The 26,380-nt window shown below is 32.7% G+C and overlaps 2 protein-coding genes across 3 annotated transcripts; both read left to right on the forward strand.

Moving 5' to 3' along the window:
- Nucleotides 1-12: 12 nt before the first annotated feature.
- Nucleotides 13-9,547, forward strand: LOC110994419 (gastrula zinc finger protein XlCGF57.1-like). The gene is made up of 6 exons (XM_022261041.2): nt 13-125; nt 6,487-6,710; nt 7,527-8,080; nt 8,754-8,949; nt 9,053-9,283; nt 9,383-9,547. The coding sequence occupies exons 2-6, from the start codon at nt 6,585-6,587 to the stop codon at nt 9,545-9,547; spliced, it is 1,272 nt and encodes a 423-aa protein (XP_022116733.2). The 5' UTR covers nt 13-125; nt 6,487-6,584.
- A 1,628-nt stretch (nt 9,548-11,175) lies between these two features.
- LOC110994336 (nicotinate phosphoribosyltransferase) lies at nt 11,176-26,255 on the forward strand. Of its 2 annotated transcripts, none has more exons than XM_022260912.2 (11): nt 11,176-11,402; nt 12,161-12,331; nt 12,430-12,556; nt 13,556-13,639; nt 15,423-15,550; nt 16,264-16,705; nt 18,138-18,403; nt 19,632-19,750; nt 23,208-23,369; nt 24,264-24,392; nt 25,002-26,255. In XM_022260912.2, the coding sequence occupies exons 1-11, from the start codon at nt 11,333-11,335 to the stop codon at nt 25,077-25,079; spliced, it is 1,776 nt and encodes a 591-aa protein (XP_022116604.2). In that variant the 5' UTR covers nt 11,176-11,332; the 3' UTR covers nt 25,080-26,255. The 2 variants fall into 2 exon arrangements, with proteins under 2 accessions (XP_022116604.2, XP_022116605.2); XM_022260913.2 differs by having other exon boundaries at nt 16,264-16,576.
- The last annotated feature ends 125 nt before the right edge of the window (nt 26,256-26,380 follow it).

The following is a 26,380-nucleotide window of genomic DNA, read 5'->3' on the forward strand; positions in this document are numbered from 1 at the left end:
CTCCTACCTGTACGAACTGCGGTGCGCCTACTCAATGCTTATCCTTCATTGCTCCTTTTCAACAATGCGACCAGCAAAACCTTTTCAACCCGTCTAAATCGACGTCCGTTCCCATAAACTATCAGGTATTTATAATTTACAAGTGGATCAGCATTTACTTGTTTCCATTGAAAGTACGAGGACATGTTTTTTAGGATTCCGTTCACTTTTTTAATTCGTAATAATTGTTATACATATCTTAACTGTTATGTATTTACGGTGATTGCGATTTAATGAATTACTTAAAAAGTAGGCTATTTAAAAATATTCAAATTTTGTATCTGGTACATTTATTTATAAGTTTGATGTGAAAACGGCGTGTTTTATGTATAATATTATATTGGAAAGACTTTTTATTTCTATGGTTATTATAATATGTATTATCTTGATACAGTTCTTTCGAGAATATCAGAAGTATCATAAAAAATACAAGTTTATTATGGTATAGATAAATTATAATAACGTTTTGTTATATCCAATTTAACATATAAATTTTTTCTGAATATACAGAAAACAATTTATAAATTACACACATTTTAACAGTTAGCATTGCTGAAATTATTAAAATCGGTCTAAGGTTTGGAAGTTCCTTTGCGACGTTCATATAAAGGCTAAAGGTACATTTTCTCAGAAACATCTTTTAAACATATTTGATGAAAAGAATTTTGAAATTGTTTTGAACTACTTACTTATTTCAATAAGATATATTAGGGACTGGCCACTGTCCTATATAAATTAAGCAGTTATAACTTGATTTTTAAAGTATGAGACAGGTTTTACAGAACCCAAGACAATGACAACTAAGCACTGGAAAGGCTTCGACTTTAAGCTCTTCATGTTATTCTGCTTTAAATCAAACGCGTTATATGCTTATAGGACTCTTTTAATAGTTTTTACAACTGGAGCCTACTATAAGTCCTGCTGCGTAGATATGAAGTTAGATAATACATAAGTTCGGTGGCGGTGGTTGGAGGAATGTTCAAATGTATGTTAAATAAAACTCTTTGTTTCATTGGCTTTAATTGTTTAATATATGAGCTTATAACTAACTTAAGGGTAGTGGGGATGAGACGCTAGATTAACAAAAATCTAATTTGGCTTATTTAGGGATTCTTAAATCAAATTGCCATTTAAATATAAGTTTAGTCCACCTGATGGACATTATCGGAAAAAGGAATTGTATTACAATTTATAAGTGTGGGAAAAAATAAAGGGCTCATTTTGGCTTTAAGTGTGCGATGATTGCTAACATTCGATTTACGCTTCTAATTATTTACTTAAATAAATATACTGGGCGTCCCAAATCTATGGATAATCAAGAGAAAGTATCTTAAATATCGTAGATAGGATATTCAGCTGAAACAAAACTTTATTTTATTTTGAAAGTAAGTTTTACCGCATTTTTAAATTTTCTAAAAAAATGTTGTTTCGTCTTGGAATTGAACGAACTGAAATCTAAAAAATCACCCCTAATTTTTTTGATGCCCATCAAGAGAATGGACACAAAAATTCTTCTTAAGTAACATAGTATTTGGAAATAAATGAACAACGCAAAATTGTAAGTGAAATTGTCTGCCGAAGTCAATTAAGTATTTTTTTGGAACGTAATTAATTAAATGCTCAAAATGTAATTCCTCTCGTCTTACGCAAATAGCCAACCTTTTATCAAGTCCGCACCTGTTAATTTATAATCATATACGTGAATACTCGATATCAGATATGAGGTGGCTCAATTCTGTTTGTAACTTGTCCACGTTGTTGTATCGCTTTTTGTACAGCTAATCTTTCACGCTAATCACCAACGAAGAAATTATGGTGTTAGTACTGGGGATCTGGCCTAATCGGTCCATTTGTGCCAAGTAGAAAAACAATGATTTAGACTACTCTCCGACTGTTATAACCCGGAGCTTCATCTAGTTAGTTATATATCACGAATTACTGACCTTCTGGAAAGATTTGTTGGATCCAACGAACAAATGAAACTTCATCTATAAAATCGTCGACCAGTGGTGCATCTACTGAACAAATTGCAATTAATCCTCAGATCTCACAAATTGGAAATAAAATTTCTATTGGTGAACAAAAACTTTAATTAAATTAATTTAGATCGTAACGTTAAAAACCCTATAAATTCGTCCATATCTACATAATCCATGATATAAAACAAGAAAATATTTTAAAGGAATTATTTGAACACAATAACCGAGAGAAAAATATTATCCTAGTTGCACTGTCTGAACGACCATTACCAAGTACTGATAATCAGCGTCACCCGGAAGAATCTGCAGTTTGGAAACAAACATCCTTACGATTCTCTAAAAGAATCCTTGCAAAAAAAATATTTTAATGATTGTGATACACCTAAAGTAGTATTACACAATAAAAGTAAGTTACCGGAATGAAAATTTACTCAGATCAGACTTCGTCTCAGCGGAAATATTTAAATTGCATAAAGGATGAACTGGCTCGTCGACAAACAAGTGGGGAGTCTAACATAACTATTAAATATATAAGGGCATACCAACGATTATAAAAATAAATCTAACGTCAAAAAACTCCAAACATTTAGCTCTAACAAAACAAAACTTGTAACACATAACCTGCTGATATCAAGATCAAGATCTACAAATTGTAAGCTCACGTATGATTTTTTCTATGCAAATGCTCGCAATATATATCGTGCAGGTTAATTTGATGAAATGAAATGCCTACTGATGTGTATTAAATCCAAGACACACATATATATTACATATTAACCGAGACCTGGAAAATGAAGAGCATGCTCGTTCATTTCATCTTAAAAGTTATACGCACTTTTACTACCTCAGAACTAATAAAACAGGTGGCGGTGTTTCCATTTTTAAACACAATGATCTAAAACATATCATAAGTGAAACAACATTCATAGATGGATGTTTACTTACGGGTAACACTTGTGAACTATTCGCTTGAAATTGGACTTATTTATAACCCTGGTAGTACTAATTATATTTTTTTAGATACATATGAACCTCAGAGAAATGAAACCGTATCATCGTTTTTGGTGTAGTAACAGAAATACCACAATATATAAAAATCTACTTCAAGGAAGGTTACAAGTTATTGAATAAAATTTACCCAATGTACAATACATTGGGTCAATACTAATACTGGAGAAACCCATTCAAGTAAGACAATAATGGATCATGTGAGTGAAGATTTGCTAAATGGTAACTTTCACTTGTCAGTATTTGACTTATGGCGCTTCTAAACGGGCCATGTTTTGCTGCAATTGATGGCTGCAACACATGGCCCGGCAACATTGCAAACAATGTCAGCCACACTATGCAATATTGCATTAATGTCCCGGCCATATAGCCAAACATGTTTTGTGTAGCCACTTATGGCCGATATTGCCCCGATGTGTTGCCGGACGATCGCTAGGCTATCGAATTCAACTGCAATATTGCACAGCCAGTTCTATTGTTGTTTCAGTCACTCTCTTTGTTATGGCATAGTGTATCCTTTTCTACGCGACATGAAGTTTGCTATGAGTGAAGTGTGCCTGTTGCTATATTCTGTGTTTTGCGATCAGCTGCATTTTGACAACTACGTAAAAATGGTTACTGGTCTAACAAGACAATTACTGATTTTATTAAAGAAATACATTTACACCCCGAGTTGTGGGAAATAAAAACCGGCACATACAAAGATAGAAATGCTAAAAAAGATGCATGGAATGAAATCGCTGAAAAGTTTGGCATAACAAGTAACGAGGCTTACAAAAAATTAAGAAGCCTAAGAACTTACGCAAATAATGAGGAGAAAAAGAAGAAAAGTGGTAGTGCTGGCGGTAAAACAGTAAAGTGGTTTGCTTAAGATGCGATATCGTTTCTCTTTATTCAAAATACCACGAAAATAGGATTACATACTGAAAATGAAAACTTCTAACGTAAGTATCTTTAATAAAGTATTTTAGTCATTATAAATGTACATATCTCTGTATTACGTATGTATCATATCGATTGATAAATTGAACTTCTTCCCTCGAAATCTTTTGCAACTTGTTTCCATTCTGTTACTCCTGACGGCATCTGAAAGGCTTAAAGATAAACTAACAATTTTATGCATTCACAGGCGACTGAAACTACCACTCAGTGCTGACCCACGTGAAGTCGTAGAATCAGAAACAACCGACACTTTGGAAGCCGTCAATACTACTCCAAAACCACGTACTAAAAGGCGAAAATAAAAACGAATATGCTGCTACTAGATACCTATTATTATTAAATTTAAAAAGTACATAATAGTTACTACCTATTAGTAACATATTTAATAAACCTATGTTAACTTACCTTGATGTATTATTTTAATCCTTCTATAATAGCTGTACACACCTCTGGAATAAAAGTTGAAATCTAACACTCAGGTACATAAAACTTTTAAATGAATCTCCTGTTGCCAAAAACCGTAGAGTTATCGCAAATCTCGTGATGGCGATGAAACAGGTATTGCTGTATGAGAACAGCATTTCTTCTCTTTGTATCATTTCTTTTTATTTTTGGTCCAATTTTGTTTAAGAGAAAGTCAAAGTCGCCTTTTGAAATTCTAGCCAAGTTCTTGAATAATTTATTATCAAGGCTTATTACTGCTAGACTCAAATTGTCTACAGTTTCACAACTATTTAAATAAGGTCGAATCCTCAATCTCTTCTTTTTCTGTTCTTTTAAAATTAATATAAGCTGCTGCGACAAGTGTGATTTCATCAGCCATTGTTGCCGGTATGTGTGGCCCGTTTAGGAGTCTGCATCATGGGCCATACTATTGCTGACATATTGCAACACATGGCCCGGCCATAGATTGCTCGGCCATCATCTGCATTAAAACATTTTTGTGATGGCCGGACAATTAATTGCCAATAGTGCAGCCATCAATTGCAGCAAAACATGGCCCGTTTAGAAGCCCCTTTACCTATGTTTGACCACAAACAGATAAATTTGCAATGAGCATGCATCAAAAGAACTCCAACTGCCAACTCCGAAGCAGCGAATTCAATATGACGCTGTAAATTATGAAAATTATTAAAAAATTGTATAGCTGATGTCAACATTAAGAGTCTAGATTTTGAATACACAGTTCTTGGTGACTTATTAAAGCAAAACGTTAAAAGAAGCAAAGTAACAAAGACCACAATTTTAAATACTCCACGAAATGGTTGGATTTATAAGAAAATAAATGATGATTATAAATTAAAGGAATGGCATGTGGAATAAACACAAAAATAACAGAGATAACTCTAGATTTTTTTTATGTTTAGTATTTCTAGTATATTATACTAGTAAAGAAAATGACGTTCATAAAAAAAACAGTATCTAAACTTATTAAGAAACTTAGGATAGCTATTATTACGGCCAATATCTATAATGCACTACAAATTCAAAGAAAATGTGCTGTATATTAAAAGAACTTGCCGCAAAGAAAAATAAAGATAACATTGCTCTCATACATGTTAATTCATCTATAATAACTGTTAGTGATTAGACGATTACCAAGATTTTACCCACAATTGGTGAGGGTTAAACTAGCTTATCTTCTCGTAATAAACAAAACAAATTTAATTTCATCTTACCAAATAACTTTACATTAGTATTTTTTATTAACATAGCTTTTACACATTTAAAGAAAACACTTTTTTATCGGATTAAAGCTATGTATTATTAATAAATAAGTGAAAATGAATTATTTTCGGTATATAGAAAAAAAACCAGTGCTGCTCCAACCTTTTAGGTCTGGGCCTTAGATTTCTCATAGGCTATCAACCTGTGTGCCTGACACACACACCGGCGACTTTTAGAGCATGCCGGTTCCCTCACGATGTTTTCCTTCATCGTACGACCGTTAAATGCGTACATAGACTGAAAGTCTGTTGGTGCACGGCCAGGGATCGACCCCAGGGATCACTTGTATTTTCTTATAGACAACTAGGTGTTTAGCCTCATGTGCCTGACACACTTTTTTCTTCACGATCTTAACCTTACCGTACCCACGAGCGAGCGAGTGTTATATTTATTTATTTATTAAATTTTCATATGTGCGTTATCTGTATAAAGAATCAAAAATAACCTAACTAGAAGGTATTTGATAGTTTTTCGCCCGCAATTGTCCACAATACAAATACAATATTATACAATACCTAATTTTTACTTAAAATTACTTCCATTAGACTTTAAGACATACAAAAGATGTATTAGCTACAATTAATTAGACGTTACGTCTTTGCAACAAGAATATAATATTGGAACGACACTTCACGTACGATGCTATGAAAATTAAGGAAAGTTCAAAAAAGTATAAAATCTAACCGGCAAACAAAAGTTCAAGAAATTATTGGGCGTTGCGTCGTAGCTTTGTATCATGTAAAGGTTAGAGTTTGCGCAGTTCTTTATACCAGCATAATATTGTCAATAGCACCGGCGCCAATGCGCATGCGCGACTACACATAACGAAGCAAGCAGCGCGACAGTGCGCCATAATAAATCCAATACATGGAATAATTGAAACTCTAAATGGATTCATTTGAAAAGCGTTGCAGACTGTGTGCGAAACTACATGAAGCTTCGATAATGATATTCGGCGCAGAAACAGCTTCTATGGAACTCCAAAGCAAGTTGAATAAGTATCTGCTGCTAGAGGTGCGTATTGATTTAATTCTAATAATAATATCAATCTCGTTCTTATAAAAATATCAATATAAAATATAATTTGGAAAATCTAACCATGTTAAATTTTATATGGTTTTCGATAATAAGTATAGTTACTATAGTTATTAAAACATTTATATACAGGCCTTAGCAACGAAACCGGGAACAGCTGCAGGAAAATCCCCGCCCTGCACCGTTCGCGCAGCAATAGAAATGTAATGCGCTCATGCGCCTTCATCTTTCATATAAATAAATGGCCCTACAACCTAAGTCTGGGCCTCAGATTTCTGAATCTGTTTCATGATCATTTTTCAATCTAATAGGCAAGTAGGTTGTCAGCCTCCAGTGCCTGACACACTGACTTTTTGCGTCTAAGGCAAGCAAGCCGGCTGCCTCACGATGTTTTTCTTCACCGTTCGAGCGAATGTTATATGCGCACATACAATGAAAGTCCATCGGTACACAGCCGGGGATCGAACCAACGATCTCACACTGACAGTCGCAAGCTGACGTTACTGCATCTGCTTTATCTATTAAATTTAAGAAAAATCTCGCGAATTAGTTTCTTCACGCTGACGATTTAGTTATCACTTGTTTCTATGATTATATAATCATTCATAATCTTTATAAAAATATTGCTGCTCATATTAATAAAATTGTTGTCAGACAATTTAATATATTTCACCTGTTATTAGTGGTAAGATAGCTGTCGATAAATTGAATAAATTAGGTTCGTGATTCGAGGTTTGGGTACAAAGATTGTCCGTAGATGCAAGTATTAAAAAAACAACATATTTTGAATTGCAGGTTGATGAAGATGATAACTTACCTAAAAGCATTTGTACCCTGTGTTGTAAACAATTGCAAGAAGTTTGCGAATTTATTGATAGAACTCGTGAGGCGCAAGAGATTCTTTTAAAACAAAGCACGCTTCATGAACAGCTTAAAAACATCGAAAGGACTAAAAAATCACAGATGCCTCAAATAACGAACATAACATATCAAGGCTCCAACAACCAAATATCAACGACGGTGTCAGCAGATGTTACTCTAGATTTCGCTGAGATAACGTACTTACATGGAGCGGACGGAGAAAATGTAACCCTAACTCGCAATAAGGGTAAAGCCGCATCCTCTGATCCAAAAGAAGTAAACGAAAAACCTTTTGGTTGCAATTTATGCTGTAGGAAATTTCTAACAGAGTTCGCTCTTAAGAACCACATCTGGTTACATTCATCACCTGGTGCAGACCATACTTTTGTCTGTACAACTTGTGATAAAATATTTTATGTAAAGAATGATTTCTTGGCGCATTTTAAGGAGCATAAATATTCACGGTATTGTCCTAAGTGTAAGCGAACGTAAGTAAAAAAAAAACCATAATTAGATAAAATAAAATCAATCGCAAAATTTAGTGCACTGTATACTAATACATAATTACCTAGCGCTTTGATATAAAACTTTTGATAATCTTTGAATTAATCTCTTACGCCCGAATCCAAAAACTAATCCACAATCTGAGATTGAAAACTATCTGAGATCAGACCGAGACAGTCGATCGATTTCCTATGTGCATCCCAATAACCAAACCCTACGCAGACAATCCATTTTTGGCGACGGATAGAATGCAATCTCTTCGCTCTTTACACTCATATTTGATAATCAATATAAATCAAATAAAGTATATAAAACCGTACAGATAATATTAAAATATACATGTCTATGTTTGAAACATATCAAATAGCTTTTTAATTATTTTAAAAACTGATGTAAGTAAAAAATTTAAGATAGGATATTGGCACAGTTGTACTGTCATTTTCATACAAAGGTCTATCCACACACCGACCTGGCCTACCATGGATAACTTGTATCCACAGATGGCTATTACAATCCGTATATTGGCACACTTTTATCAATATAAGCATTAAGATTACTATCTAAGATGGTCAAAAATGGATGCGTTGCTCAGATTTGCCTCATTAACTGTTTAATCAACAAATTATCTTAAGTAAGTTTCTCAATATTTTTTTTTAGATTCAGATCAGATCGGAATTTAAAATTACACATGGAAATGCATAGTTCAAACAAAAGTCTCTTTACGTGTAACGATTGTGGACGATCATATTCTACGAAGAACAGTTTGAAAAATCATATGATTTCACACAGTGATGAAAAACCTTTTCAATGCACGGAGTGCAAGAAAAGTTTCAAAAGACGTCAAGAGTTGCGAGTATGCTATTTAATATTTACTTTATTAGATGTATTTTACAAAAATGTGACACTATTATGTCTACTATTTGGAATTTATAAAAAGACAAGTATACATTTTTCAGTTTCATTCAAACAAACACACTGGAGCGCGACCATTTAAATGTCCAAAATGTGATAGCTGCTTTACAAGTTCGGGCAACTGTTATTCACACAAAATAAGAATGCACCCGATGGAGCGTGAAGAAAAGGAAGCTGTAGAAGTCAAATCTAATGGTGACGAAGACATCAAATATAAGTCCAAATACAAGTGTCGTATCTGTTCCCATACATTTAATCAAAAGAAAAATTTTAGAGTAAGTAAAATACATATTATATTTTTAAGTGTAATATAGATACTATATTTTAATCAGTTTGAATTCATATATAATCTTCGATCACATTTTTGCTTTCAGTACCATATGTATCAACATACAGGTATAAAGCCATATCACTGTATATATTGTATAGAAAAATTTGTAACAAGAAGAGGAATTCATCTCCATTATGAACATAAGCATCCAGGGAGAGATCGTCCACTGGCTTTACTGACTAAAACTGACAACTTTTCACAGAACTAGAAATAAAATAATGCTACTAATAGTAAGGTTTTTATTGATACATGTCCCCGTAATTAAAAATAAACTCGATTCAGATCTCAGAGCAATAATAATACTCAATAAGGGTGTGCCGTAGGTATAACTAGACACAATAAAACATATTATGTGCATTAAAAAAATATACCTAATGCAATAACAATTCATAAGGATTCTAATATAAGTATTAATAAAAAAAATCTTGCCAACAATGGTCACATTAGAAGCTATGTAAAGCATGAAATAAAGTTTCACGCTACTTTTACAACCTATTTAGAGGCTTATTACACTATGCGATATTCAGACTGACTTAGTAAGACTGTCTTAAAATCTAATTAGCAAGCTCGCTATTACACTAGACTGAATACCGCATGCTAACTCATTTTTACTCATTTGCAAAGCGTACGTAGTCGGTGACGGATGTCGCCATGTGACTTAAGAAACTACCTTAGAGTAGGAGCTGCCGAGTTTGAATGACTATTAAAATGTTATATTAGTAATTTATATTATTATATGTAATTTAATAGATACTCCATACATTCAATATGGCAATAAAAATGGCATGTCTCGGTACAAATCAAGAACAGAACCAGGCTGGCACACTTTAGTATGTTGTCATTAGAGAATCGCAGAAAATTTATTTAAATTTATTGACACATCGTTTGCAGCTAAGATATTCTATAATAAGATTGATTGTCCGAACCTTCTTTCTAAATTTAAGATTCATGTTTGTTTTTACCAATGTATCAGTGTGTCGAGCGTTGGCTAACTTTATCTATAAAAAATAAAAAACATTCCAAAGTACTTTTTTTCTTGCGAACACGCCATGGTGCACGCGGCCACAGAAAACAAACATGTACAAACGTCTTTGCTCTGCGACTGCCGCGCGCTGACTGAATGATTTAGCGTGCTAAGTCTTATTACACTACACGATATTCAGCAAGTAAGCCAGTAAGCACCGCCGAACCCATTCGGTCGGTCTAATTAGACAGGCTAACTGGCTAACTCTTATTACACTAGGCTGAATCTTAGTAAGACTGTCTGAATATCGCGTGGTGTAATAAGCCTTTAAGGTGTGTCCATCAAACATTAAAAAAAAGTAAAACCGCAGATTTAAAAACTTATGTATATGTAGCGACATTTACAATCTGGAAATAAAATCAGCAGGATGACGTCTATCCTGAATCGCGCTATCGGCTGTCACAGCGTTTCCTATGAGTATATTATATAATATTATGCAACATCTCGACATTACCTCCTTCAGGCCGGACAGTCAGTGTTTCAACTTATATGTCGCTAATCCTTCTCGATTGAAAGACTTCAAAAGTTAGTTTTTCTTATTTTAATACAGCGCAATCTAGTTTGTTTATGTAGAACTTCATTAACTTAGTCATACCTTTAAGCCTGAATAATCAATTAAATCCTAAGTTACAAATAACGTCTAGCGGATGATCTCTTAGATTTATTTTATTTATTCCTTATTAAATATTAGCTTAAAACAAAACAATATAAATAATCATCAATCATGTCCCTATCCGAGTACAATAATTTTGTACTGACAACTGGAAATGATGGTATGTCAATTGTCACAATTTAGATTCTATCGGCTATCAATTCAAGTAGTGTTTGGCGCGGTGATAAGGGTAGGTATCTAAGGTCGTTAGATCACGATGTTTTTATTGTTACATCTATTAGTCGCTCAACAGATATTGAACATTAATCACGTTTGTTTTGTTAATAAGAAAGAAATACTTTCCGTACACAATCATAATGTCTAAAGTTTCATTGGATGATAAAACTATGGCAAGGCAAAACGGAATCGTTCAACCTCTACTTACTGGTAAGATTTTGATTTTTAATTGAAATTTCCATAATATTTAATTTATAAGTAATATGATGCACTGCGTGACACTAATATTACAATCAATTAACATCTAGTAAACTCAAGTGACCTCAACAAATTTTATTTTATGTTTCTTGACGAGATAATGGACTTAGAAACTCCAACGAATCTAAATTAAAAAAAACTGGCCAAAGAAGAAAGCTTATAGAATAATAATATATTTTTTTACTTTTAATGTTTTGTGAGATATATTCTTTACTCTTAATAATTTATGCTAAAGATTATAGTTACATACAAAGAAAACTCAGAAGTTTTATCTTATCAAACCTATTTATATCTCATTCACCATAATAGAGGTTTATAACATTGTGTTTCTGTATGCTTACCACATAACTAACTTTTATGATATTTTAAAGATCCTTTAATAAATCAAATTTCTATACCCATACCTACCAACGACTTGTATTTAAATATTTAAAATCTCATTTATATTTTATTAAGCCTTAATTGAATATGTCTTTACCTTTATTAAAATGTAATTTGATATTTTCATATTACAATATATTAGCATTTCCAAATGTACTAGCTTGCAACTATTTGTCTAGTTTGAAACAATTTGCTGATTGGCTTGACCATTTCAAAACTGTATTTGTGTATTCTCTAAGTTAAACAATTATTATTTAATTTTTCTTTCACTTATATGGTGTAATACCACTGTTATAAAAAAATATATACAGCTAAATTAATTATTATAGATCTTTATCAAATAACAATGGCATATGCATATTGGAAATCTGGTAAAGTGAATGATGTTGCTGTGTTTGACCTATTTTTTCGCACAAACCCATTCCAAGGAGAATTTACTATATTTGCTGGTCTTGAAGAATGCTTAAAGTTTTTACAGAATTTTCATTATTCAGACAGTGGTAAGTAACTTTTATATTCTTTAGTAGTTAGGAGTATTTAAGCTATGAATCAAATTTTCCGTTTCTTTATTTCAATTTATAATTTCTATGTCTTACAGATATAGAATACTTAAGGCAAACATTGCCATCAACAATAGAATCTGCATTTTTTGATTACTTAAAAGATTTAACCTGTAAAGATATCATTTTAAGTGCCATCGAAGAAGGATCTGTTGTATTTCCAAGGTATGTTGGTATATTTTTTACACTTAGTTGTAGACTTAAACTCATTAAACGTCTTATGAACAGAAGAATTTAAGTACAACCCTTTATCCCTTATAATTATTAATAGAAAAATAATACATGATTTCTAAAATGTAGAGTATAAAAACACCAAAGATTCAACAAGACCAATAAATTAATTATGACACTGATAAGATTTGCTAAATATTTGCTTTAGAGTGTATGTTCAGTCATTTTAAAGAATTGGTTGTATAAGGCAGGCCTTTTAAATGTTGACAAAATTTTAATTTTAAGGTATGAAAGTGTTAATAATTTAAACACCATTTTATTCCTTTACACATTTTTATTGTTTAATAAAATATATGCTAAGATTTTGTAAACTAGTAACGAAGCAATTTCATTGTACAATGAACTGAAAGAACCCTCGTACACACCGCGAATTAGATTACGGCCCAAATAATATACGCTGGTATATAGTACTTATAATAGAAGAGGATTCATACTTATGAAGTCTAGTGCCCTTCATATAAATAAAAGTATTATGTTCAGGGTTTAAAAGCATTACTTAAGAGCAATAATTCTATGTTGTAAGAGGTACACAAACTTCCCTTTGTGCGGTCATTAAAAATAAACAACATTAAATTAGACGTCGCATTGATCTCGTCATGCAATAAAAATAAACGCGTACTTCTTGATGTATGACTCAGAAACATGCCTGTTACGTATTGATTATTATATAATTAATTTCCTAGCATTGTAAACAGACATGTAAATTTTTTACAGCAAGCAATTGTTATTATATGCCTTTTATGTTAATGACATTATAGCCACTTCCGGTTATTAGTGGTTAACGCACAAGATTAGTTCGATTCGTCGTCACAGAAAGTTTATGTACCTGTCCAAATATTTTTAAAAACAAATGCAAAAGAAAAGTCAAAAGTGGCTGGTCTGTGCGTTTTCCATCGAAATTGTAATTACTCGAATTACTATGATTCCTTGCAGAGTTCCATTATTAAGAGTCGAAGGCCCGCTGATAATCGCTCAGTTGTTAGAGACAACTCTTTTGACCCTGGTTAATTTTGCAAGGTAAGTCGCATATATATCTATAATTAGGCATGGCTCATAATATTTACGAAAATGTTTTAAGTTAAGAACCTTAAGCGTTATAATTTTGTGCTAAGGTCGCGCGTTGCTTACGACAGAACGTCATAGTAATAAGGTATATGAGCTATTAAATATATTTAAACTTAGCTATAAATACTATGTGTGTATAGAGTACCCGCCGATACTGAAGTGAATGACAATTGTCATCAAATAATATGTTTATTTAAATTACTTTACCAATGATTTTAAAGCTATAATTGAGAAATTTTGTTTTGAGTTAGAACTTGCTGAGTTTGCACGGTCTATAGAGAATTTGTGATATTTTAAAATCTGCTTGCACGAAAGTTCATTAACTCTTACATTACTTTTTATATGTAAGAAATAATTGTACATACAAATCATCTACACACTTATTCCCAAGTTAAAGAGCGATAATTCAGACTGTGACCTTCATTTAGGCTCGGAATGTAGAATTTGGATCAACGAAAATCAAAACAAATGTTCCATATGATTTACGTGTCTATCAATACTACTTTGTACGTCTAAAGATGCGAAGTGGGACCTAGATCAAAATCTAGGTAAAGAAGTCGTGAGAATTTAGTGATCTGTTGGTATATGACAACGTTAACGATCACAAGATACTTTGTTAAATGGGATTTAAAAGAATTCTGAAAAGCGCCCTAAATACAGTATATCGATAACAATATCTGATACGCTTGGCTAACCAAGTTAATTACTATGTGCAGGTTATACCTCATTTACTATATAAGTGCTAAGTTCTTTATGATTGTTTAACATGATAATGATTCGTGCTAAACTTAAAAAAAAGGGCACTTTATTTGTAAAAAATGGTGAATAATTTAATATGTACAATTGTACAATATAGCTTCATAGTATAGGAACGGTATAGTGTAATAATATTGGGTAATTATTACAGTAACTGTTTTGGATTGGAATTAATCCCCTTTCCAGATAATTTTGAAAATGGTTATTGTATATCTCTTATAATTTCTAAGCCAATTTTGCTGGCTGATGGCAGACGAAGATAGCGACAGAAAAAGAAATTAAATTAGATATAATCAAGCTCATATCGCTAACTTGATCCCAAAATATTGCATCTTATACATACTTTATCTAAGTTATTATATGCTCCTATGTTATCTATGAAATATAATGATATTTCCAACACAAATATACACGATTTACATTATTATTCACCTACATAGTAATAATATTAATAATACTAAAAAGTTTAAATAATATAAAACTAAAAGAAATTAAAAACTACGTCGTGGAAGTGTACCTTCAACGCTGGCAGCATTTCCTCGATGTATTGCGATACTTATTTGTTGAGCGAGGAAAGCACCAGGATCACCAATATCTACCAGTTGCCAACTTATATCTTTAATTACCGCCTGTGCACATGAACCTCGACCCCGTAAGGGTCTTTACTCCAAAGGGAACAAAATTAAAGTTGGAGGAAGTTGGTTCACCGGCTTTACTGCCGCGCCACTGCCATAGCCGTCCGAATGTTTGTTATATGTATAGGTGTTACATATATAATTAAATAATTCTGGAAGCATCCATACATAACGTTCAAATTAAATTATTTATTCCAATTAGTCCACCTAAAATAGCACCTTGAAACGTTAATAAAAATATAAAGATGATTATAGTTGCCGCTTCCAAAATAGTTTCGTGTGGAGAAGAATGGGCAGGAAACTCAAAATTTATAACGTTGTTCATGTACGTACTCAATTTGCAGTCTTATGGCTACAAATGCAGCTCGCTACAGAATGTTTGCTGGCAAACATATCTCTTTATTGGAATTTGGACTGAGAAGGGCACAGGGACCGGATGGAGGACTTTCAGCATCGAAATACTCTTATATTGGTGAGTATATGTAACCAAAATATGCTTTAATCTGTTCCATTTCTCTCTCTCAATTAGTTCGTATTACAGAATACAAAAATGACTTTATTCTCGTATTTTATAACGTCAAAATAACTAAATTAAACCAAAATGTTCTTTAACGAGAATAAATGCATATATCGCAGTTTTATAATTATTTATTAAAAATTATGACTAATAAAAATATTGGATTTTTTAGTAACATATAATTTGAAAAATTTCTCAAGGTAAATTTGGCGTATTATTGATTAAGTAGCGTTGTCTGCGGCTTACATTGCTGTGAAACTAAACCTCGCGGTGCCAGGCACCATTTCTAAACTTCTATACCGCGATCGAATGAGTTATCCATTCATAAAAGTTTCGAATACTTTTATTAATTTGTTTTAATCACGCAACAATAACCCTTGACATTGGGTATGTGCTATATATACATTTTATTTGTCTACGATGATTTACATAACAGATTATGACGATTTAAATCGAATTTTGTCGCTAAATCATATACACAAATCTTCAATTATTTACGTCACCGGAGCCGGAGTTTTTAACCAATTACTACGTTTTAAAATTGTTTTATTATTCTTCTCGTAATTATTAAAAAAAAAGTTTTTTTATGAAAAACCCTTCATAACATTTTGCAATTGCCAAATTCATAAAGGAAATCGAGTTAGACATAAATAAAATACATCTTTCAGGAGGTTTCGATGGTACGAGCAACGTCTTAGCGGGCAAGATGTTCAATATCCCCGTAAAGGGGACGCATGCACACTCCTACGTGACGTCATTCAGTACACTTGATGACATACAATGCGTTACATTGCAACACGCCGAAACACAAGAGCAATGTAATCTTTTAGAGAAAGCTTTAGATTGGCGGAACAGGCTCTCGCTGATATTGGACGCGTCTCCCGAAGAAGCGAGCGACGGAGAGCTGGCGGCTTTGATATCGTATGCACTAGCGTTTCCTTCGGGTTTCCTCGCGCTGGTCGATACCTACGACGTGAAGAGGTACCGCTTTGATGGCTTGCACAGGCAACACATGAATGGGCATTCCGGCTACAATAGCAACTGTGGAACCAATGGTATTACACCGGCTATCCGTAGTAGATGTGGATACACGGTCGAACGCACACTGAGGTAAACATGAATGCAACATTGACCTATCGCTCATTATGTAGGGTTGCCACCTCCACGATTTATTTCAATGGAAATGGATTGTCTTGGCTATTTGACTAAGGTTGCAACTCTACTTAAAGACAGAACAGTTTCATTATCATCGGAGGGCATGACACATCTCAAACGGCACACGGTCAGGGTTGTCAGAAGTGCGTAGACGGCGCTTCGATGTAAATAAAAAGGCACCAGGTCTTTGCTTCAGTGTGACGTCACGTCCCATTCGGACAGAATCATTGGGCACAGTTGCATTGTAGGGATTGCACATACATTCCGTATAACATTGACCTACACAAAACTCATACAAAATATATTAACAAAATATATTAACAAAATATTCATGGATGTGAGGTCAGTATGATATTGAATGTTTCATTTGTATGTATTACGTATTCACATAATAATAGAGTATGTTAGATAGTTTAATAAATATTGCATTTTAAATATGTGAACGAAAACAGATCATAATGATTTCATTATTACATACTTATTTATATTTTTTATTTCAATATCGAGTAAATTTCAATATAGTACGATAATTGCTTATTCATTGTACAAGTCTCTTATCATTGCCTCAAAATTTCACCAGTTACACGTTATCATTACTTTTTTATAAAACTAATTATATACAAGGACGTTTTTTCAACTTTTATGCCACAAATGCATATTCATTGCACGGTTATTGTCACCTTTTTCCAAGCACTTTTACGATTATTATATATAATTTATGTTTATTTTTATATAATACAACGCATTCCCAACCCATAGACACTCATTTTAGTGGGTGCGTTGCCGGTGTTTTAAAAGAATTAAAAGATTACTCCATCCCATATACATTTTCAACCGTGTTTGTAAAGAAAGATCAGTAGTATCAATTAAGAAAAATCTATTCCCTCAAAAAAACGAATACACTAATTCAAATTTTTCAAAAGTCATTGATTCATTGGTACAATTTGTGTATGTGAAATAAACGCCATCTCATAGCGGCATTAGATAACAAGTGAGCAACACCTTGTTATCATCCATGTATTATTGAACTTTGTAATATGCTTTTTTCATTAGGGTTTCCTCGATGTAAAGTTTATACTTAGTTAACTGAAGATTGGTTTTATCTGGAATTTTGTTATAATATATATACATTTTCCCATAAATTTGTGAGCAGTTTTATGGAGTCTGAAAGCTGAATAAGAAAGTCTGTTCCTACTTCTTGTGTTCAAATTGTGACAGTCACTGTGCTTTAGAAATGTATTTTGGGAGAAAACTGTTAAAATTATTAGTTTAATTAGCGCGTGTTGCTAGGACCCTCGAGTCTCGAGCCTCGAGTCGAATTGGTTCGGAAATAATAATGACTTATACACCAAATTGAAATTTAGCTTTAAATAATATTTTTTAATAGGAGCGGTTTACTGAACTTTTGCGCTGTTGCATTGGCATTACACGAGTGTGGATATACAGCTGTTGGGATACGAATCGACAGTGGCGATTTGGCTTACCTCTCAGTATTAGCGAGAGATACCTTCAAGAAAATAGCTGACACTTTCGCCCTGCCCTGGTTCGCTAAGCTGACTATCGTCGCCTCAAACGATATAAATGAAGACACCATATTGAGTCTTCATGAGCAAGGTCATGCAATTGACTGTTTTGGCATCGGAACACATTTAGGTCTGTATGTTTTTTTTTATATTTTCACTTGTAAATGGACATTTTTACTTTTTATTTAGGATTACAGATAACGTAACTATATAATAATATAGTAAATAAAAACAATTTGAATATATTATAGTACTTAATAGTAGTGTGAGAAAATAAAAGTGGATTCAAGATATGTAGTGGAAAAAATGTTGTATTGTGCTGGTAGCCGATTAAGTTTCGTGGAGCTGTCGCAGCCAACTAGATTAATTAGCAGTTCAATTAACAGCCTAGCCTTTTAACAAAAAGGCGCGATTTAACTAGCGGCCTAAACGATGTTCAGCCAGTTGATCAAACAGCTAGGCAAATGACTTGAACAAATTGTTGGGGGAGTATTAAAGGCTATTTAGCGTAGCAATTGAGGATAATCGAATCGAAATTATTGAGTAAGTATAGCAGTGTTGGCCGTGCGACTCTCATACCTGAGGTCGTAGGTTCGTACCCCGGCTGTGCACCAATGGACTTACTTTCTATGTGCGCATTTAACATTTGCTCGAACGGCGAAGGAAAACATCGTGAGGAAACAGACATGACTTAGACCCAAAAGGCTGATCACCTATTTACCTATTAGATTAAAATGATCATGAAATAGATTCAGAAATCTGAGGCCAAGACGAAAAGAGGTTGTAGCGCCACTGATTTATTTTTATTTTAAGTCGTATAGGAAGTTAATGTAATTGTAATTGACGTCTTTATGGTGCTAATATTAAAGATGGAACACGACTCCCCATAATTTTGAAAATAAAGTTGTTGTTTAAGAGAGATTTGTTGTAATTTTTCAATGTGTTTTTATAGAACGTCATAGATAGAAGAATGAAAATTTAATTTATTTAAATATACAACAGTTCATGACAAATATAAAAATCATTACTTTACCTAAAATGTATATACAATATAGGATTATAAATGCTTCCTTCCTTATTTTAGCAGCAATTAATTTCCTACAAAATATATTAAATATGATTGTTTAATTACGCTTTATATTTGCGGTGAAATGGGTATTACCAGCGAGCGATTCCCGCCAAAAATGTAATTAATACGCCTTAAAAAATGTGTCTGCATCAAATGTCCGGGTATCCGGGTATCTCGGCAAATCTATAGTTTTTCATTTAATTAACATATATAAAAGTATACGTACGTACATGTAACGTTAAGTATTTTTTAATTTTAAAATACATAATAAATAATAATAATTTATCAGTTACATGCCAGCGTCAGCCAGCCTTGGGATGTGTCTACAAGTTGGTAGAAATAAATGGTCAGCCACGCATCAAGCTCAGCCAAGATGTCGGAAAAGTAACAATTCCCGGTCACAAAGAGGTAAGAATACTTAATTATCATCTTATGCGAGTATTATACCTTTAAATAGAACTTGTTTATTTTAAAGGTGGTCTCAATGACCATGATTGCACTTGAAATGACGATTTATGACACTGGGTTAAACTTAAAACTATTGCCTAAATATATATATATTAAAAAAAGAAGCTTTACCAACTACTATATGAATAAATATGAATTTCGAATCTTGACGAGTTACGGTGATGAGGCAAATGACTCAATAGTCAATAGTTGGTAGTTGATAATTGGATGTGCGCGACACCAATGACAATTGACACCTGCCAATTGTCATTACATTTGTATGTACAATACAATACAATTTACAAGTGTTTAATACTTGTAAATTGTATTGTATAATCAATCAATAATGTATTAAATAGAAATTTATTGAACTCTTGATGCTAATTTAAATGTAGTGTGTATACTATATACATATTATAAATATCAAAGTGACGCGCACATCCAAGTGTTAATCACTATCAAAAATTTCTAAGATTCGAACGCAGGACCTTTAAACGTCAATGTTGTATTGCAATTATATGAATTATACTAAATGTGACGTAAAACCTTATCGCGTTTTAAGTTACTTTCAACGCCATCTTGTGATGAAACAATTCTTTACTTTTATGTACTTAGCCTAAATATTCTTTTTCTTATTCGATGTAATTCATTAAATTTATTGTTATATCCGTTAGAATTTATTAAAATGGTTAGAAAATTTTAAACACGAGTTATAAAATCTTACGGTAAGGTTTTTCTTATTTGTTTTTATTTATGACCTGTGCTTAAGATTGTGCTAAGCGGAAATATTTTATGTATATTTACATTATTTTATCTTATCTTTGTCAATATGTATAATAATAATTTGTATAATTATGCATCAAAGTATTCTTGATAAACGGCAAGAATTAAGAAACTATTTGATATCAATGTTATGAACCTTTCCCATTTGAGCCCTATTAATGAACAATTAATTCTCATAAAATATATTAATTAAGAAACTCAAATGAGGCTTAAGTGATACCGCCGCCAGTGGACACACATTAGAAGAAGGCTCGCAAGTTTTTTGATAGCCCTATAAAAACTGGTACGCTCTTTTGCATCCTAAGCCAATTGGTTCGGCAATACTTCTTTCACTTCAGTGGGCAGCTGGTTCCACATAGTGGAGGTGCGCTGCAAAACTTAAACTACTCCAAACGAGGTTAAAAAACCTAAAGCTATAGTTCAATGTGAACAACAGAAAATGTTTTTTTCTTCTCAAGCACGGTCCGTTTATAGTCGCTCGAAATATTTTCACTTCGGGTAAGCTGAGGTTGAACCAATTCAACTTTGCTTTAACCGAAGGGTAGAGCTATTTTTTTTGTTTTTGATTTGATAAAGGTCTGACATAATCGCTTATAAATTCAATATATAAATTATATTGTATTAGCCCCGGCTTTGAACGTGCGACCCTATGCCGTATATATATAGGTTATAAACATAAAAACAAACAAAAAAGTTAGATATATACTAACGCTGACTGTTTTGTTGTGGTTTTTTGTATTATCAATCCCTACAACTTTTATCTACTAGACTTCTAATCTATGTGAGCATTAAACATAAAAGTAGACAATACACGTTCGTACAGTGCAGGAAATCTTGAGGACACAAGCATGCCTTAAACTGAAAAAGTGCTGCAAATGTCAGGTACAACGCTAAGTAGCAGTCGATCAAGGAAAATAAATAACCACGAAACAGATATACAAATCTGAGGCCCAGATGAAATGTTTATTTATTTATTTAATAATAAGTAATCCAACAGCTACTTAACATATATTATTATACAAAACACAAATACAATACACAAAGCCAAAGCATAAAAAGACAAAGTGTCATTTAAAAGAAAAACAAAAGAATAAAACTAAAAACTGCAAAATTAAAAAGAAGCAACAAATAATACTAAGAATTTATTAATTAAAAAAAAAAACTACTACTTAAAAAAATCGGAGTCTTCCCGCTTCTCCAGGCAATGTCTTGAAAATGGTTGTGATAGTTCGACAAAACCCTAAACATTGGAGAATTACGCAGGTAATTCGACTTCGTACGAGGTACACTGAACAATTTTGAGTATCTTGTCGCATACGCAGGAGGAATTTTAAATGTTTTATAACGCCACTGATTTTTGCTTAATCAGATGTCACTTGAACATTGGCGAACTGCTGACGCTACTCACGTGGATGTTCCACACTAATACCTGAAGATGCGATACACCGACAGCTCACACGAGTTATTTTAAATATGTGGTATTTGAACGTTGACGAACTGCTGACACGGGTCACGTGGTTGATATTAATCGCTGAAAGTGCGCGATACACCAACAGCACACTGGAATAATATTGTGTGTGTGTGAATAGGTATACACCACCAACATTAAAACAAGGTTTTATTAAAATAAATAAGGTTTGAATATGGCGAAGACTTTGCTGGTATTTTTTTTAAGTGAAGCTTGAACCCGGGTAAATTTGGAGCGCTGTAACAGCGTTTCAAATTAAAAAAAATATATACAGAATTTTGATAAAGTCAGAAGAAAAGGTTATAAAGCGGAAAAGGAAATTTTTCACTGTTTTAGTTATAACTTTTTGAATTTTGGACTAATGATTATAAGTTACAGAAACATAATTGTAGACATAAACAAAACAAATCTTTCCGGTATTTTCTTAAATAGTGTATATTTTAATTGTAATTTTTTTCTTTAATTTAATTTTACCTTAATTTTAATACATTTTAGATGAAATTATTTGTTACATATTATTACCGTAGATTTAGTACTATGTATGATGTGGTACACTTTAAAATAAAAAGTCTTCAAGCCCTTAATTGTCGAGTTAATTAGTGAGAATGCCCGATAGATTTAAGATAATTCCTTAATCTTTGATCCAACCGCAGTGCTCTGTCTATTAGTGCTTAGTCTTATGTCTCTTGGTGCTTATTCTTACATTTATATATATTCACTATTTAAGTGCTACGGTATACCTATATGTACAGAGTATCTGTAGGGCTTAGGTATGCGTTAGGTCCTTAGGTTTCATTCTCTCATATATTTATTGCTAATACATAAACTACAAATACCATACAGATACTCCTGAAATGTACACATGTTACATATAATTTTAAACACATTTCACAGTCCACTGGCTGGAAAGCTGTTCACAGTTATAACAGCTCCATTTATACGCAGTGTTTCTAGAAATAAATGCAATATTTTTGTATATTCCTGCAGTAATTGCAATAAGGTTAATTTTAAGTAATAAGGCCAGTGAGAAGATCGGCCTTGGCGCATCATGCATTCCACTCTACCTCTGCTTTATTTTCAAGATCATCTATTGGCACTGAAGAAAAATGGGTCCACTTGCCTGATAATTCTACAAGGATAGTTAATGTATATACTTGATATTTCCAGGCGTATAGATTATTCGGCGCGGATGGTCACGCGCTGATAGATCTATTGCAACGTTCGTCGGAAGCGGCGCCTGAGGTCGGGCAGAAAGTACTCTGTCGTCATCCCTTCCAAGAATCCAAGAGGGCTTACGTTATACCCAGCAAAGTCGAACATCTTTATAAGGTAAAGGAATTGTAAAAATACTTATTTTTTTTATTTTCAGTTTGACGTTCCTATAAGGTTCAGTCTGATAGTAATGCCCGCTCCGCTTAAGACTATTTATTATCTATGTAAGTTGTTTAATCACCTTCCTAGAAGTTATAGATCACTGCCATGTAATTATTTCAAGGGGAAGGTGATAATTATTTCAAGGGGAAGGTGATTAAATTTTTAAAGGCAAGTTTAATTTAGACCATCATTTTGACACCAATTATAAATTATAATTAACTTATTATTGTGACATTGTGTTAATATTCTTATTATACCATATTGTAAAAATTAATAACATTTGCATGCCTTTTTCTAAATGGCTGATTGTGCGGATTGTTGATCGATCTAATTGTTTTCTATCTTGGCAAATAAACGATTTATTATTATTAAAAGACCAAAACCAAAAACTATATAATTATTTGTCCAATTCATTAAATTATTTTACGTCTGATACTAACTATCAAAATTAAAGTTACGTATACATATATGAATGAATACATTGGCGTTATACATTAACACTTACGTAGTGTCTTCCTTTCACTATTGTATTATTTTGTCTTATTCTATCAAATTGTGTTTACGCTGTGATCATGAGAGATAGATGTGTGAAAGTTGCAATTGATTATTTTTATAAGGAATGAGTCACACATTGTATGTATTAATTTATATATTACATGGTTTTCTTTGAACCTGTCAATGTTATGGATAGTGGCGTGAAATAAAAAATTTCTGTTAGGTAAACTCAGGTTGGCGATCAAAATAACGACGTTCTTGCCAATTCCTCTCACACATACTTGATTTGGCAGCCTGGACATTCATAAATGTACCTTTATGGATACAATTTTGATTGTATTTAAAATAATTCAGATATACTGGAAAGACGGACAGATCAGCACCGCACCAAAGCCGTTGTCCGAAGTTCGTGAAAGAGTTCAGGCCTCGCTAAGAACTCTACGTCAGGATATCAAGAGAAATTTGAATCCTACACCATATAAGGTATTTATTTCTAACAAAAGTATCAATAAATTAGCTTTTATAAAAAATAAATTTAATGATTATAGAACTTAGTATTCCCTCATACCCTATCTAGTAAACATCATCCACACTGTCCACGACGCAAAGCCGTGAGTGTGGACGGTGCCTATTCCGTATTCCCTTGTGTTCCTTGGCCTCGCTGCCGTTTCAATACCTAAAATCGGCGGCGTATGGGTTCAAGTATTACGTAAACACTATAGACGCCAGGGGGTCTTTGATTTTCCTAATTCGTGATTACGTCAACAGTAATTACTTACTTTTTCACACAAATTACACACACATTGTCTATGCTTGATAACAAAACGCATTGTCGAGGATTCCTACAAAACGTTAACATACGTTTATGTCCATTATTTGAGAGTTTTGCTTACTTGAGCAGGGGCGGCGAATAAAATGCTGTAAATCAGCTTACGTACTACTTTAACGGCCTCTATGGTATTAAGGTCTAGTTAAGAAAAATAACCACACCACAAAAAATATAAGGCCAAAACCAAGTACTTATATTGTCTGTAAAATTAATGTTTCAATGTATGATGTATTAATATTTATTAGAGAATTTATTATTTTCAGGTCGCAGTTAGCGATGACCTCTACAGTTTTATTCACGACTTGTGGCTACAAAACGCGCCGATCGGTGAATTATCTTGAAGTAAATCCAAAACGGAATTTAACCGGAATAAAACACGTAAACGTTAACTTTTTAAAATTTAAAATTATTAGTAGATATTTCATCTACTAACTAAGCGTGTATAGGCTTGGTTAATATATAAAACTTACAGATGACCGTTATAACATGTTAATGCATGTTTACTGTACCTAACTGACATTTAAAATCCCCGGTTGACAGTTTAATGATGGCATAGTCAATTTGTGACAATGTCAGTTATAAACTGTCACATTATTAGAAAAAATATTTTTGAATCAATTTCATTATTTTACTGTATTAAATAAGAAACAAATATTTTTTGGTGATTTCGATCAAATTTATATTGGTTTTAATTTGTAAATAAAATTGAAAATCATGTACATTTTTAATTAATTATAATGATTAGGGACCTGTGAAACTAAACACTGCATTTAAGGTAGAGATAGACGATAAAAATCTATTTTCAATCAAAACATATAATTTGATATGCCATATAAATGTTACATAGCTAATGTGGAGGGTATATAATTGATGTAGCAAAAAAAGCTTTTTTGTAAAACGACTCGTAGCCATTACGGTATTTAGGTATATGCTGGTTAACCAAATAAGAATAATAAGTATTCGCAAATAAACAATATTTTTACTCTTCAAAGTATAAATGTTTATTCATGTATTGTCTCTAAATTGTGTACGCGCACAAATTGTGAACAAACTTATAACGATTACGACTACTAATATAAAATATTTACTACATTTATTACCTTCCCCCCCCCCCACAAATGTTTTTACAAGTGCTAAAAATGTATCATTGTAAAGCATAACCGATTCATTCAGATACCAAAACGGTGGCATTTTGCTTGAGTGTCAAAGAAATTATGTGACTTTTTTAGACAAGACAAGGACAATCAAAATGGGGCATGAATATCTAAGCATCTCCTTGAGACGGCTAATCTTTACTATATACTTATATTCTCCCTGGTTTTCTTTCTGTCTCTGAGGAGTATTTTTTTGCCATGTACCCCAATTTTGTCTTTCTTCTAACATTCTTGCAAAGATCTGTCTGTATGCGACAGGCATTAATTGTTTAGTTTAAAGTGTGGAGTATTCATGAAAAATATCTAAGTCTCAGCCCTTTTCTTCATGAATACTAGCTTTTTCCTTGTTGTTATTTTTTAGATCAAAATTAACATTGTTATTAATTTTGTTCTAAAAAATAACTACAAGGAAAAAGTTGTAGTGAGTTTTTCCCTAATAAGATAATGTATAAGAAAAGGTGTATTTTAGTGCTTCATAAATGTATTTT

Source organism: Pieris rapae, chromosome 1 (assembly GCF_905147795.1).
Source record: "Pieris rapae chromosome 1, ilPieRapa1.1, whole genome shotgun sequence".
Taxonomy (NCBI): Eukaryota; Metazoa; Arthropoda; class Insecta; order Lepidoptera; family Pieridae; genus Pieris; species Pieris rapae.

Coding starts and splice junctions, on each gene's coding strand:
- LOC110994419 (XM_022261041.2), top strand. CDS start 6,585: ATGGATTCATTTGAAAAGCGTTGCAGACTGTGTGCGAAACTACATGAA. Junction 8,081..8,753: donor TGTCCTAAGTGTAAGCGAAC/GTAAGTAAAAAA, acceptor ATTTTTTTTTAG/ATTCAGATCAGATCGGAATT. Junction 8,950..9,052: donor AAAGACGTCAAGAGTTGCGA/GTATGCTATTTA, acceptor TACATTTTTCAG/TTTCATTCAAACAAACACAC.
- LOC110994336 (XM_022260912.2), top strand. CDS start 11,333: ATGTCTAAAGTTTCATTGGATGATAAAACTATGGCAAGGCAAAACGGA. Junction 13,640..15,422: donor ACCCTGGTTAATTTTGCAAG/GTAAGTCGCATA, acceptor CTCAATTTGCAG/TCTTATGGCTACAAATGCAG. Junction 15,551..16,263: donor ATCGAAATACTCTTATATTG/GTGAGTATATGT, acceptor TACATCTTTCAG/GAGGTTTCGATGGTACGAGC.